Source organism: Ptychodera flava, chromosome 10, assembly GCF_041260155.1.
Source record: "Ptychodera flava strain L36383 chromosome 10, AS_Pfla_20210202, whole genome shotgun sequence".
Taxonomy (NCBI): Eukaryota; Metazoa; Hemichordata; class Enteropneusta; family Ptychoderidae; genus Ptychodera; species Ptychodera flava.
In genome coordinates, this window is record NC_091937.1 from 28,706,281 (window position 1) to 28,720,150 (window position 13,870).

The 13,870-nt window shown below is 37.2% G+C and overlaps 1 protein-coding gene across 1 annotated transcript; it reads right to left on the reverse strand.

Moving 5' to 3' along the window:
* Positions 1-2,420: 2,420 nt before the first annotated feature.
* LOC139142415 (betaine--homocysteine S-methyltransferase 1-like) lies at positions 2,421-13,380 on the reverse strand. Its single transcript, XM_070712341.1, has 8 exons — positions 13,196-13,380; positions 11,013-11,056; positions 10,026-10,216; positions 5,993-6,187; positions 4,893-5,004; positions 4,508-4,704; positions 3,738-3,819; positions 2,421-3,037 (listed from the first exon to the last, which is right to left on the reverse strand). Exons 2-8 carry the CDS (start codon positions 11,026-11,028, stop codon positions 2,739-2,741), a joined length of 1,092 nt encoding a protein of 363 aa, XP_070568442.1. The 5' UTR covers positions 11,029-11,056; positions 13,196-13,380; the 3' UTR covers positions 2,421-2,738.
* Between the last annotated feature and the right edge of the window lie 490 nt (positions 13,381-13,870).

A 13,870-nucleotide genomic window follows, 5' to 3' on the forward strand; every position in this document is an offset into this window, starting at 1 on the left:
ACAAGGCCTACTTGTGTTTCATAAAAATTCAATTGCACTCGTACACATTATATTTTTTAGAAATAATAGTATGCGACAAAATGGTTTCAGATTTTGTTTAATTATTACTAGTATTAGAGCCATTGGATGACATGGATGCTGTTCGCCTTTTATTGAATTACCTACCAAACTTTGGAATCGGAAATGAAAACCTAATAGGGAAATATAATATTTTCAGCCCTTCCCCTTATTCGCAGAGCAACACTGTCAAGTTCCCCCTCTACTACCCCCAGAATTTTCGAAACCCCCCTCCCTGAATTCCTCCAGTCCCCCTCACCAGTATTTGCGAATGCAGCCTCATGGAGGTTCTCGCACGATGGATGATTGTGTACTTGGACTATGCATACATCTATGAAACAATGTTTACGCATGCCCTGCTTACTGGTACAAGATATGCACTGAACATATTGCATGAACATGACTTTGGTCTACTTCTACTTAGGGATGATTTTCAACCATGCCCATTTGATCTACACTCTATATAAGTAAACAAGTATGTATTTTATTTATATACCATTTACAGATTATCTCCCAGCATAGTTGCGAATAATAGTGTGACCGTGGGTACGAATAAATGCTTGTATGTATGATTTAAGGTTGCATGCGCCTCGAAACTGATTTCACTTTTGCCTAAATTTTCCTAAGGGAGACCTTTAACCGATATCTTCCAAAATCAAGAATAAAACTCAGAGGTCACCGTGCAAATTTGGTGCAAGGGATACAAGTTCGGTAAAATTTATCGATACTTGTAGTACTGTTCACAATTACCTCCCATCGGGATATTGCCATGCGACAGGTCGTTGGGATACATAAACAGAGTAGAGACTCTCAGTCTTCGAAGTCGTGAAATCCGTTTATTTCTTTCGTGTAGAAGATACATGTCGTCAGGAACAGAGGTAGCGGACCCCTCCTCTCCGTCCTCCTGCCTTCTGATACTATCGAAAAAAATTTTATACACGACATCAAAGGCGTTGTTTCGATCGCACGATAGATATGAATTAAAGATAAAACATCCAATCACAAACATCAATACAGCTCCCGGCCTTCAATTAACATGTCAGAAATGATATTTAAACTCACTGTTACACGTTGCAATTCTCTTGAAATTCTCTTGTTCCTTCATTAAATGTTAACTATTTCATTATTTAAATATTATTAAACATATGTTGCTGCGTTAAAAATTCGAAAACATCCTCGTAAAAGCGTACTAGCTTCTTTGTGCATTTACCGCCAATTTGGTGTGTATCCTTCCGATTGTATGAAAATCGACTCAGTATTGAGATTTTGATTATTTTAATTGATAATTCTATACTGGTGCCAATGACCATCGACTGCATTGATTTTTATATGAGACCGAACTACCCTCGCAACACAACATTCAAAATGACCGCCTTCCCCTATGTTAACTCTTTTAGAAACATATTTTTTTGACTTTCACAAAAGTAAGACGGTGAACACGAAGCTTATATTTACTCCAAGAGCTAAAGAATGAGCATGCGCAAGTAGAAGATCAGAAAAGTACTGTAAAAAATGGAGTGCCTGAATAATATACATAGGACACTTGTCCTATGATCTGTAATGTAGCTCCACTTGACGATTGTTGTCACAGTGAATGTTGACTCCGAATCCTGGATGAGGATGTAAGCTACGGACTACGGTCACTGAAGTCAAAACAGTTCTGGGCGTTACTAGAATGCATTTCTCAAAGTTGTAGAATTCTATAAAATCCATTTAACCCTCCTGGAGATAATTGACAGGCAAACAAACATACAATCATGCATTAAGGTTCACGTGCGAGGTTAGCTCCATTGTATGTGAAAATATGAACTAAAATGGTAAACAATCTCACAGCGGTAAACCTGTCGATACATTTCTAGTCCCTTGATATCTGCTAGTCTTGCGCCCTGACCGATTTCTGCCGGTGGCTGCGCTGTGCTCACGAAAAGGGTTTGGTGTGTGAGATCGCATCCATGGCTCTCACAGGCCGGCTATTATCGAACAATCTGATCGGTGAATAGTTTTTGAGCTGTTCAAGATTGGTGATGTCAACTTTGTTCTGCTTTCAAAACAAGTGCATATGCCATCGATGAAACACCCCGTATACAGAAATGGGGCGGACAATTACGCTAGCCTTGCACTGAGACTACTTGTTCGAGAGTTATTACGGATGCGCAGTATTGACCTATGATTCAATAGACAGTGTCACGTGACGGTAGATACACAGGATCTTAAGAATAAATGGCTGCCCCATACCGAAACATTTTCATAAACTCAGCGTAGCCAGCTGCAGAGATTTGAAAAGGAGCCAGACTAGATATTTTTGCAGAAATGTAATGGATTGTGATGCATCGTTTGGTGAAGTACAAGAAAGAAGGATAACCTGACTGCAGAAAATTTTATTGGAACATGACACCAAGAGATGGTGCAAAATAATACAGTGATACTGGCAACGTGACAACTTTTCTAGATTAACAGTAACTAGGATTTTCAAAGGCACTCCTGGAATATCATGGTGAAAGTTGTTTTGTGCGATTATTTGGCAGAATAATATTTATCAGAATGTTTTATGCACTGCAAAGCTATCAGCTCATATTTGCTTTAAAATCGTTCATGACTTCTCAACGACAGCACTGCGAGAAAAAAAATTACATCACTGAACAATCATATCCATTCTAATCTTTTGAATATCTTTTTGGAATTTACAGATGATCATCGCGCTCCTTTGCTTGCTCGACCAATGGTTGATAGGTAGACTGGTTGGCTTTGTCCACACCATCGTCGGTTCCAAAAATAACGTGTTTTGACATGTCGAGGCTAAATCTACTCGCAGGTGGCGTCCGTCCAAACTGCTCGGCTATGGTGCGGGTGAAAGAAGCCTGGTTGCCGCAGCATATGCCAACATAATTGATGTTCAGCTCTTTGCATTTGTCAGCAAATCTCGCGATGTCTGTATGTGAGCAGTAAACTACGTGGAGATTGACCGGGAAAAGTCGTTCGCCTGCAGTCAAAAGAAAATATGCACTCGATGACATTTGCAAGGGGTGAAATTTTTGTGCAATTGAAATTTTCATCGAACATGTGATAGGTTCATATTGGGAAAATACTCATATGTGTGCAAGTTGGCATTTAAAGATTGAAAAAGGATAGCCTAATATGCACAAGATGTTGGATGACCACTGGTGTCAGACAATTTACTTACTTTCGGATTATGGTTCTGAAGGAAGGTAATACTGACCTTAAGTTTCAATAATGCTTGCAGTGATGTTTGCTTGGGAAATTTTGCAAAGATCATTGTCTACTTGAATCAAGATACAGGCAGAGGTGAAAGGTAGTTGAAGCTGGCAATGCAGGGAGTTGCATGATCCACTCAAAACGTTGCATTGAGCATGCATGGATTTCTGCTAAAAAAGGTCATGGGGGCGCTGTCATCACTTGCATAAAATTTCTATGGGTTGGAACAGATGACAACTTAAAGAACTAGAACTCATATTTATCAAACACCCGCAAACAAGATTTGCTCTGTTGAATGGTTTAAGGAAGGAATATTTAGCCAAGCGCTACTTTGAGCCCATTACATAGATAGTGCACATGGCCGTAAGGAAGACATATTTGATAGTAACACGTCAACGCGCAGTATCTATTCGCCTATTTCGGCATTTCTGGTATATATTATAACGGTTTGCTAGGATGTGATTTACCATTGGTTGGATCTTTTATCGTCAGATAAGAGGGTTCCTCTTCTGTCGTTCTGTAGGGCACAGGTAACGCCGCCAACGGTCCCTAGAAATGCATCACAATGAAATGTCGATTTTATACAGAACCAAATGCTTTATAGTTTTGTCTTTCGGTTGTTGAATATAACATTATTATTTTACTTGCCGGGGAGGGAGTTCAAGCCGTAAGACTCGTAGTGTTTTATTTTGGGTCAAATATAAAATAACAATTCTAACATCTTAAATTTGTTGGGAGGGGTTTCAAGTATGTATGTATGTCTTCATGTATGTATCTATGTATGTATGCATGCATGCATGCATGTATGTATGTATGTATGTATGTATGTATGTATGTATGTATGTATGTATGTATGGATGTATGTATGCATGCATGCATGCATGTATGTATGTATATATAAGCTTATGTGTATCTATCTATCTATCTATCTATCTATCTATCTATCTATCTATCTATCTATCTATCTATCTATCTATCTATCTATCTATCTATCTATCTATCTATCTATCTATCTATCTATCTATCTATCTATCTACGTATCTATGCAGGTGTCTGTCTGACAGTCTGTTGGTATGTCTATCTACCTATACCTACGTACCGATCAATCCATTCATCCATCTATCGATCGGTCAATCTATCTATTTATTTCTATCAACTGGTCTGTCTTTCTGTCTATATGTTTGTTTGTCTCGGTATTTGTCTATCTGTCTATCCATCAACGTGCGCACCAATTTACCTTGTACGATTCTCGTATCTGTTCCAGCATAGGAATCATAGTTTCAGGTCCACGTCCACAGTTAAGGCCAACGACGGTCGCACCGGCATCATATATTTTCTGACAGACCTGGTCGTATGGCTCCAAGCCGAGTGTGATGTATTTACCATCTCTGATCTGAGTTGCTCCCGTTGAAAAAGTTATCACACAAGGAAGACCTTGCGGGAATAAGCATCGGAAATGAAGGAGAATTACAATTTCCCTATAGTGTACACAAATGTGAGCAAACCGCTTACCATGCACTACATATCAAAGCTGAATATCTGATTGTGACAACGTGAGGGATATATGTACACGCAATCAAGTCATGTCGCTGCGGTTCTTGTGACCCCGGCTGGTGACTTACCGTTTCCGACTTCTTTTACCGCCTCCAAGGCAAGCATTGCCTCTCCGAGATAATTGAATGTTTCGCCAACGATGAAATCCGCTCCGGCTTTAACTGCCCATTCAACTTGTTCCTTGGGAAACGACGGGTGAACAGCATTATAGAACAACACTAATAGCATAAAAGTAAATATATCACTTCTCTTGTATTTGTTATTTGAAAGAAGCGTAACGCCACACGAGCTTAAGGACAGACAGATGGAGTGAAAGACTTATTTGTATGTATGTATGTATGTATGTATGTATGTATGTATGTATGTATGTATGTATGTATGTATGTATGTATGTATGTATGTATGTATGTATGTATGTATGTACGTACGTACGTTCCTATCTATCTATCTATCTATCTATCTATCTATCTATCTATCTATCTATCTATCTATCTATCTATCAATCTATCAATTGATCAATCTATCAATCTATCAATCAGTCAATCAATCAATCATGGCCCACCGTTTCTCTTCGGGAAATAGCTAGCGAGAGGTCGTTGGGATACAGAAACATAGTATAAGTTCAACACTTCAAAGATAACACCGCTTAGTTTTCATACATGGATGTTACATTACTGCAACTTGTTGTCTGTTCTCATAAGTGCTTGTGTTCGTAAAGGCACCTCGTATATACAATCAGTACAGTTGTTATTTACATACATCTCATAATTAGTGTCCCTCCATAGAAATGACGTATTTATAGCCAAGGTTTATATCAACAGCCAATACCATTAACACCAGAACAATAATTTACTTGTTACATTTCTTACAGTCCGTACCGCTGTCGTACATCGTTCGCAATTCTGAACATGGTCATTCACATTTATGCAGAATTCACGTCAAAATGAATGACCCATGTAACACTATCATACTATCTACCTTGTAATGCACTTGATATAAGTTTATCTTCTGTGACGTACATCAGTTTGAATAAAGCAGTTTTTTCCGCAAGCTGTTCAGGATGGGGCACGTGTCAACATAATTTTTGTACTGAAATTACAATATTTGGCATAATTCGTTCTAACATATGCAAGATGAAATAGAGTTTATTTGATTGTGCACAACTTACTTTGAACATTTCTTTGATAGTCCTATCTTTCTCCCCATCTCCCGGAAAATACAAATTTGTGTTACTGATGTTTCCCGCCATTAATGTCCCAGTTTCGTCTGCAACCTCCCTTGCCATGCGCAGTGCGTCCATATTCATTTTCGTAAGTTCATGTTCTCTTCCAATGATCCGCATTTTCTCGCGATGAGCATAGTACTGAGAGATAAAAAGCTTGTGAGTAACAAATCCTGTTTTTGATCGAGCAAACTTAACATACTAGTTGCTAATTTTTGCTACACAATGCTGTGACAATATTTCTCACAATACAATTTTAATCAAAACACTACAGATAACGCACACTTTGTTGTCGTTTGTTTTGATATTCTTTTCCTTTAAATAAACTATTTACTTCGTGCATCGGAACCGAAATAGGCATTTCTTGAAAACGCGCTTTGTCTCGACAGTCCTAAAATCAGCAATAGGTATCCTAACAGGCATTAATCGTTCAATCAACAAGGACTTCATGAAAGTATGTACTAATCAGAGGCCTCAATAGGAGTGTGTTGAGAAATGTTATGCGGAGATAACTACTTCACAATGCTTCAGAAAGAATTCTACACAGAGTGCTTTATCTCAATCGCTTGGAATGTTTAGAAAGTGTACTTTGGGTGTTCAAGAAAGTGGCTTGGCAAAACGGTACTATTCTTTAAAACGGCTTGCAGAATGTCTCATAGTGGGAACAAAATTATAGTCGACAATCCTTCTTAGCTCGCATAACTGATTCGCAACAGACATAGCACAATGAACGATGGGATTTACATTGCTGAGCTCATCCTAAATGAAACCAGATATGAACTGTAAATGCTCACGTGTTTTCATTATATATTGAAGTTATGTGTAAATTTGAAGCTTTGCCACATGTTTGCAACTTCATTGAAAGTATTATGATCAACGTAATGAACAATATTTACCACAGATTACCTTAATAGGTCATTAAGTAGTCAAATACGCAATTAGCTGAAATAGAATTAGTTAATTTCTTTGACTGCTGTCATTGTATCACCACTTTATATAGCAAGTGTATTGCATGCCTTTGGTCAAGTCCTTCAAACTATATATTCCAAACTTTGAAAGGTCATTAGATATGCAAACTATAAATTAGCTTACACGAAAACTTAACTATCGCGAAATGACTATCAATATTGGTATAACCTGGTATAATCATCAATGTACATTGCATGCTATGCCAACTTTGATCAAATAAATCCAAGTATATATCCCTAATTAGGAAAGTTCATTAAATACACAAATTAGGAATTGGCTGAAGCAAAAATGCTTAACGCCTTTCTATAATGTTAGCCTACATAGTAGTATCTTTAATGTAAATAGCAAGTTTTATCAATTTTGGTCATGTAAATTCAAATATATATCCCTAATTTCAAAAATTCATTAAATATGCAAATTAGGAGCTGGATGAAGTAAAAATATTAATGCTTAATGACTTTCAGTAACGTCGTATCATAGTATCTTTGGTCTAGTCAATACAGATAAATAACCCTGATTATGAAAGTTCATTAAATATGCAAATAAGGAATTGGCTAATGTTCAAATGCTTAATGACTTTCAATAATGTTCTATCATAGTATCTTTAATGTACATAGCCAGTTTCGTCAACTGTGGTCTCGTCAATTCAGATAAATACCCCTAATTAGGAAAGTTCATAAAATATGCAAATTAGGAATTGGCTGAAGTAAAAATGCTTAATGACATTTAATAATTTTCTATCATAGTATCTTTAATGTACATAGCAAGTTTCATCAATTTTGGTCATGTAAATTCAAATATATATCCTTCATTTCAAAAGGTCATTAAATATGCAAATTAGGATTTGGATGAAGTAAAAATGCTTATTGACTTTCAGTAATGTTAAATCATAGTATCCTCAATATGCATACCAAGTTTCGTCAATTTTGATCAAGTAAATTCAGATATATATGCCTAATTAGTAGATTTCATTAAATATGCAAATTAGTAATTATCTTTCACGTCACCCCTTAATAACTTGCACAGCTGATATATCTTGATGTGATCAACATTTGTAGCAAATCTCATCAAATTGTGTGCAGTCGTTCTCAATGTATAGCCGTTTTTTCTAAAATCATTAATTATGCAAATGAGCAAAAAGTAAGCAAGCCACACCCACCAAAAACTAATCAGTTCTTGCCATTTGCAAACTAAATCTATGTACCAGATTTGATTCTGATCTGATGAGCCGTTTTTGAGATATTGAGCACACAGATAGACAGACACACAGACAGACAGACAGACAGACAGACGGACAGACAGACAGACAGACAGACACACAGACAGACAGACATCGCTGCGACATATGCTCACGTGTGTCAACACGTGAGCAAAAATAAACCTTTTCTTTTTAAAGTAGAATGTTCCTCGGTGACAGATATTCGGACTCCCAAAATTTTACAATTTTTTTTGTCTTACTTATTCGGACTCAATTTGAAGCTCATATAATAAAGATAATTTTTCACTGCATTATTTTGTGAAAAGCCAAAATAGCGACCAATTTAAGGACAATTTGTGCGAAGTGACCCTAGATTTTTGTTCTGGATTTTGAAAGGGAAGAGTGTAAGGTTCCCTTATAATAAGTTTTCAGCAAAAGTTTTCAGTCTTTTGATTAATGGCGCACACAACCTTAACGTAGTATGTGCCTCGAAAGAGAAAGACTTAAACTTTTGCTCAAACTTTCCCCAAGGAATCTTTCAACAATTCTCTTTCAGAATCAAGAGTAAAAATCGGGGGTCACAGTACAAATTTTGGTACTTGAAAAAGAAATTACCCAAGATTTATCGATATTCGAAATCCGAAATGGAACCATCTTTGTGTTAACTCTATCACAGAGAAACATAGAGAGAGTCGCAACGGGTATTATTTAAGGCGTGAAGCGGTTACGTAATGTTCGCCTCGCCTCAGGTTGCTCTCGCCTCTCTTTTCCGAAGAGTGCCGACCATGCATCCTTCGGTAATTTTCGGATTTTCGCCAATTGTTAAGCGAAAGTATGTTCGGCAAAGTTTGTGTTCTTGTTGTCGTGTGGGGCTGAGAGGAATTGACGTGCTGGGGAAAACGGGAGTGTTTTCAGCTTCAGGAAAGTGAGTTTTACCGTTTTAAAAATTCCTCTCATATTTTTATGAATATATAATGAGTGTGTTTGAACCAAATTTGAAAGTCTTTTATCGATGCTGTCTGGTTTTACTCAATGGTTTACGGTCAGTCATACCGTCTTTTACGCGTGCGTCAAGGAAGGACATGTTTATGAAACTGCTGGCGTGTTATGTTTTGATTGGCGTGAAGCATGTGTTTCTGGCCTGAGAGCTCACAAAGTAACTATGGTTGCTACGCGACTGGCAGACGATGCCATCTCGTCGTATTTTTCGCATAATCTCGTGTAATTATCAACCACAAACAAAGCCTCCAAAAAGTTTAACACCTTTGAAGCTCATTTTAATATGAAAAGCCAATAGTCTACCGAGACGACCATGGAACAAAAGGCATGCAAGCGTTGCGACTCTGTCAATGTTTCTCTGTGACTCTATGGAGCAAAATAAAATTCTGGATTTTCGAAAAACTAAGAAGATAAAAAGTTTTCTGACACCAAGAGTTTTAAAATGAACACTCACAAGTGGTATATCAGAAATGAAATGTAAAAGTTTGAGAGTTAAAATGTCTGTCCCCGAGGCGCACTCTACCTTAAAGGACGGTAATCAGGCGCAAACTATTGTTGTGAATGCTGTGCTACTGTGCGCCACCAACGGAGACGCCGGAGACCTTCATTTTAATCCTCGGGTTTTTCTATTACCACCCTCCAGCATAATGCTGGGTTCAATGTGTAATGATAGATAATACTACAGGTGTCATAAAAATACCTGCCATTGGTAGACAACCTCATAAATGAGTTTCCATGCCATTCAACCAATTTTCAAAAGTTGTCTTCGACAGTTATACGACACATCCTTGTATTCATCAATGAAGTACTCACCGTAAACGCCAAAACTACGTCACTTCCGGCATGTACAAACTCCCTATAAGCACTTCTTACCAATTCTGGATTCTCCAGAATGACCTCTGGTACAAAAGGTCCAGCCTTCAGATATCCTCTCCGTTCAAATAGAAAGAGATAGCCTTCTGCGACTATGATTTGTTCACCATCCTTTATCCTCTCCAAGAAGCCTTCGATGTAGAGCATAAGTATATATTATCTTAACAATTCTTTGGTTCTGTATTGATGTCGATCAATTATAATATGCAAGCGTTTTAGCTCGGTCATATCACACTTTGGCGAAACATTTTGTTATGTGAAACTGTGTCAACGTGATGGAGGTGACACATGCACGCCTTTTACAGATTGACCTTTTTGATTTACTCATGTCCGACCACAGAAGGGGTTACAGAAAATAGGATAGCCTAAAAAGCGGACGACATCTAATTATTGACATCCTTGGCCTGAGATGAGTTTGCATGACCTGGCTTCTTGTAAAATCTTCACCGATGTTAATGTTCTTTCGTTTTTTGTGTATAAGTATTCATTCCCTCGAGCATAGGCGCTGGTAACTTGCCGAGACTGCTGGGAATATCAGCTGCAGTCTTGCGACACACACTGAAGGAAAGGTCGTGTTCTGAGAAACTCTTGAAGGGTTTGTGCATTTTGCCAGTAGGTGGCGATCGCCACTTTGATGTAAAATTACATTTGAAGAGTATCTATAATTTAAGGCACTGGATTACTATGCTTTCAATGAAAATGAAGGAATATAAACCCATAAGACCACATATAGCTTTGTTTGTCATGATTTGGCATAAATTAGCGGCCCAAACTTTTCTATTGCATTTAATTGCTACCAAAATTTTCTTATATGCAAAGCTTCCTATTCATTATAGCAAGAGAGGAAAATATCAACTAGCTCTGATGCTACGTGACCTCTGTAGCACAGCGCGACCACTATATTTGAACACGTAATTCTGTACTCACCTTTCACCTTTGCCATGGTATCATGAAAATAGTGGTTGTTGTCCCTAAAGCGAAAAAAATGCATACGTCATAACTTTGGACGTGGCAGGAGGCACAGTGAATAAGATTGGAAAACATTTGCTTAGCGAAGGTCTGCGTCTATTCTTTCTCAGAACAAACATTATCAACAGATAGACCTAATCCCAATAAGAAGGGCCGAATGTAAAATAATCAATTTACACCTTCACTGTTAGTTTAGAGATAAAACAGATGACAAATCAATTTTCAGAGAAATTGTGTTATATATATATATATATATATATATATATATATATATATATATATATATATATATATATATATATATATATATTTAAGAATAATGTTTAGCATATCTAACAAGTATTCTGTTGGTGGCTGATGAATAGTTGTTTTTCATGTTTGCGTTTCGCTGTTAAGTGCTTTGCCGACTGCCCGCGTAGCGTCATCGTGTTGTGTTTGTGTACATAGAGACTACGTTTGTGAACATTTTTGTTCGCTTTGAACTAAAACAAAGAGCAAAACAATGTCAGAGTCTACTTGATAAAAAGCGAACAATGAGTCAATTGTTTGAATGTAGGGCGTATCGGGTCACTAGAGATAGCTACTATCTTTTTTTGGTCTGAGCACTGACTCATCGCCTATGATAAATTGTTGTTCCATGAAAACATGAACAATTATATGAAGCTTTTGTGTTGTACCTACACAATAGCTAAAACTGATTCAGCCGCAGTGCTAAATGTGAAGGTAGTTGGGGAGGGTAGTTTACGATCAGATAAATATAAAAGAGCTGATAAGATCTATTTCGTGTCACACAGTGAAATATATTTAAAGAAGTGAGTTCTATTAGGTTACTGTAAAAATTGGTCATTTTGGTGTCGTTTTCAGTAGATATATAATACCTTAACCATCGCCCCTATCAGTAAATGCAAATACCCTACAAGGTGAAAGAGTCATGATAGACAAAAAACTCATTACTTGATTCCACAATAACGATATTAAGCTGTTTTTTTCTCTTTCAACGCAAAAGACCGGTAAAATAATTCTACAAATGTGTCACTATTTTCCTTTACAACCAGGGACCATACCCTTCACATAAAACACTTCTAAGACTGGTTAGAGTGTACAGAAAGACCCACAAAAAATAATTTCGCAGATTGTCTCTTCAAAAAATTTCTAAATTTCTCTGTACATCCCAAAATATTTAATTGTTACATGATTATCTTGTCGAGCAGATAGTAAAGTACTTAAAAGGAATACCCGGTAGGTTAATGTAGAGGTGTACGGAGAGTTTTTCCAGTCAACACACGTAATTACGCAAACTGCCAAATCCTCTACACTTATCTGTTAAAAAATCAGACCGATTTCGCGATCGACTCTTCGAGTATTTTGTACACGTTTTGCAAAACCTAAATTAATAGGACCACGAGCCACTCAGTGGGATCATTAGGGTAACAATAACAGCCAGCCAGTTGAGAGCTAGCGTTCATACATGCAGGAGAGTTAGGTCTGCTAAAACAACCCTGACTAGTCTCTCAAGGGAACAAAACTGGTTAACAGAAAAAACTGGATCGCCAAGCATTTACCTTACCAATGTAATAGTGTCGACAATATAATACCGGAAACACATCATACGCACAATAAAATATATGCAAATACACTGAGCGGAAACAATATGCAACGTTTACGAACATAGATTTAGAAACAATATGCATTGTTTACGAAGATAGATTTAGAAATTTTTTGACCGATAAATTTGCCGACCTAGTGAATTTCTGTCTTGACTGTTGGCAAAGTTTGAACTGTTGACTGACTTCTTGTTCACATTTTAAATTGCATTCGGATTACAGTTATGTTCTCAACAATAGTTACCCGAACCACGTGTGGAAATTGAATAGGCTTGTATAGCATTGCAATTATCGCCACTGTGCAGGCATCGACTACCTTGCAAAGTTCAACTTTAAAATCCCTCCCCATGTACGTTCGACCAGGAACGTTGTTGTCAGGGTTCATTATTTGAACAGTATGATGACAATGAAATTAATTATTGAACGATCGTTATATAGTTCAAGGGCAAAGATAAAACTTATATAAGGAGTAATTGTCCGACATAATTATGGAACAATCGTTAAGGAAATAATCTATTTGTAAATGGTAGCACTAACCTCTGTGTAAGGCGCTAATACGCACTCTCTGATACTTTTGAATGAACTGAAACTCTCTGCAGGCTGCAAATCAACACAGCTAACACACGAAGACATATAAGCCGTATGTTAGCAACAAAAACCAAAGACACTTAATATTAAAACATACAGTTTTATAAATGACTCATTATAATGACTAGAAGGTCGTGTTTGGACTTCGGCAATCAACTTTCGCGAAATGAAATTTGGCTGTTCTCTACGCCCATTATGCAAATGGCGGCATTGAACCCACGCCAAATACCTTTGCTGATGTGCAGCATCGAATAAGCTCTTTCTCTGATTGGTCCATTGTCACTATTAACAGCGAATTAGGGAGTCTAGTTGTATTGTTTTAATTATATCGGTAAGATTCAGCTACCCAATTGGATAACAGCTAATTAATGCTGCACATTAGCCCAAATATCTTCATGCATACATTCGAGGAATTATCGCCACAGTATTTTTATCGGGAGAGATTATATGAAATGAAATTGTCATTGAGCATGCCATAAGTTACAGTAGGCTAATAGGCATTCAACAATAAATTAAATTAGTTAAATTTGATGCAATTTTGTTTGGTTTAATTTGAATTAATTCCGTTGATTAAATTTTATTATCATATGCACAATTTCCGAATAATAACAATGTACTACGTTT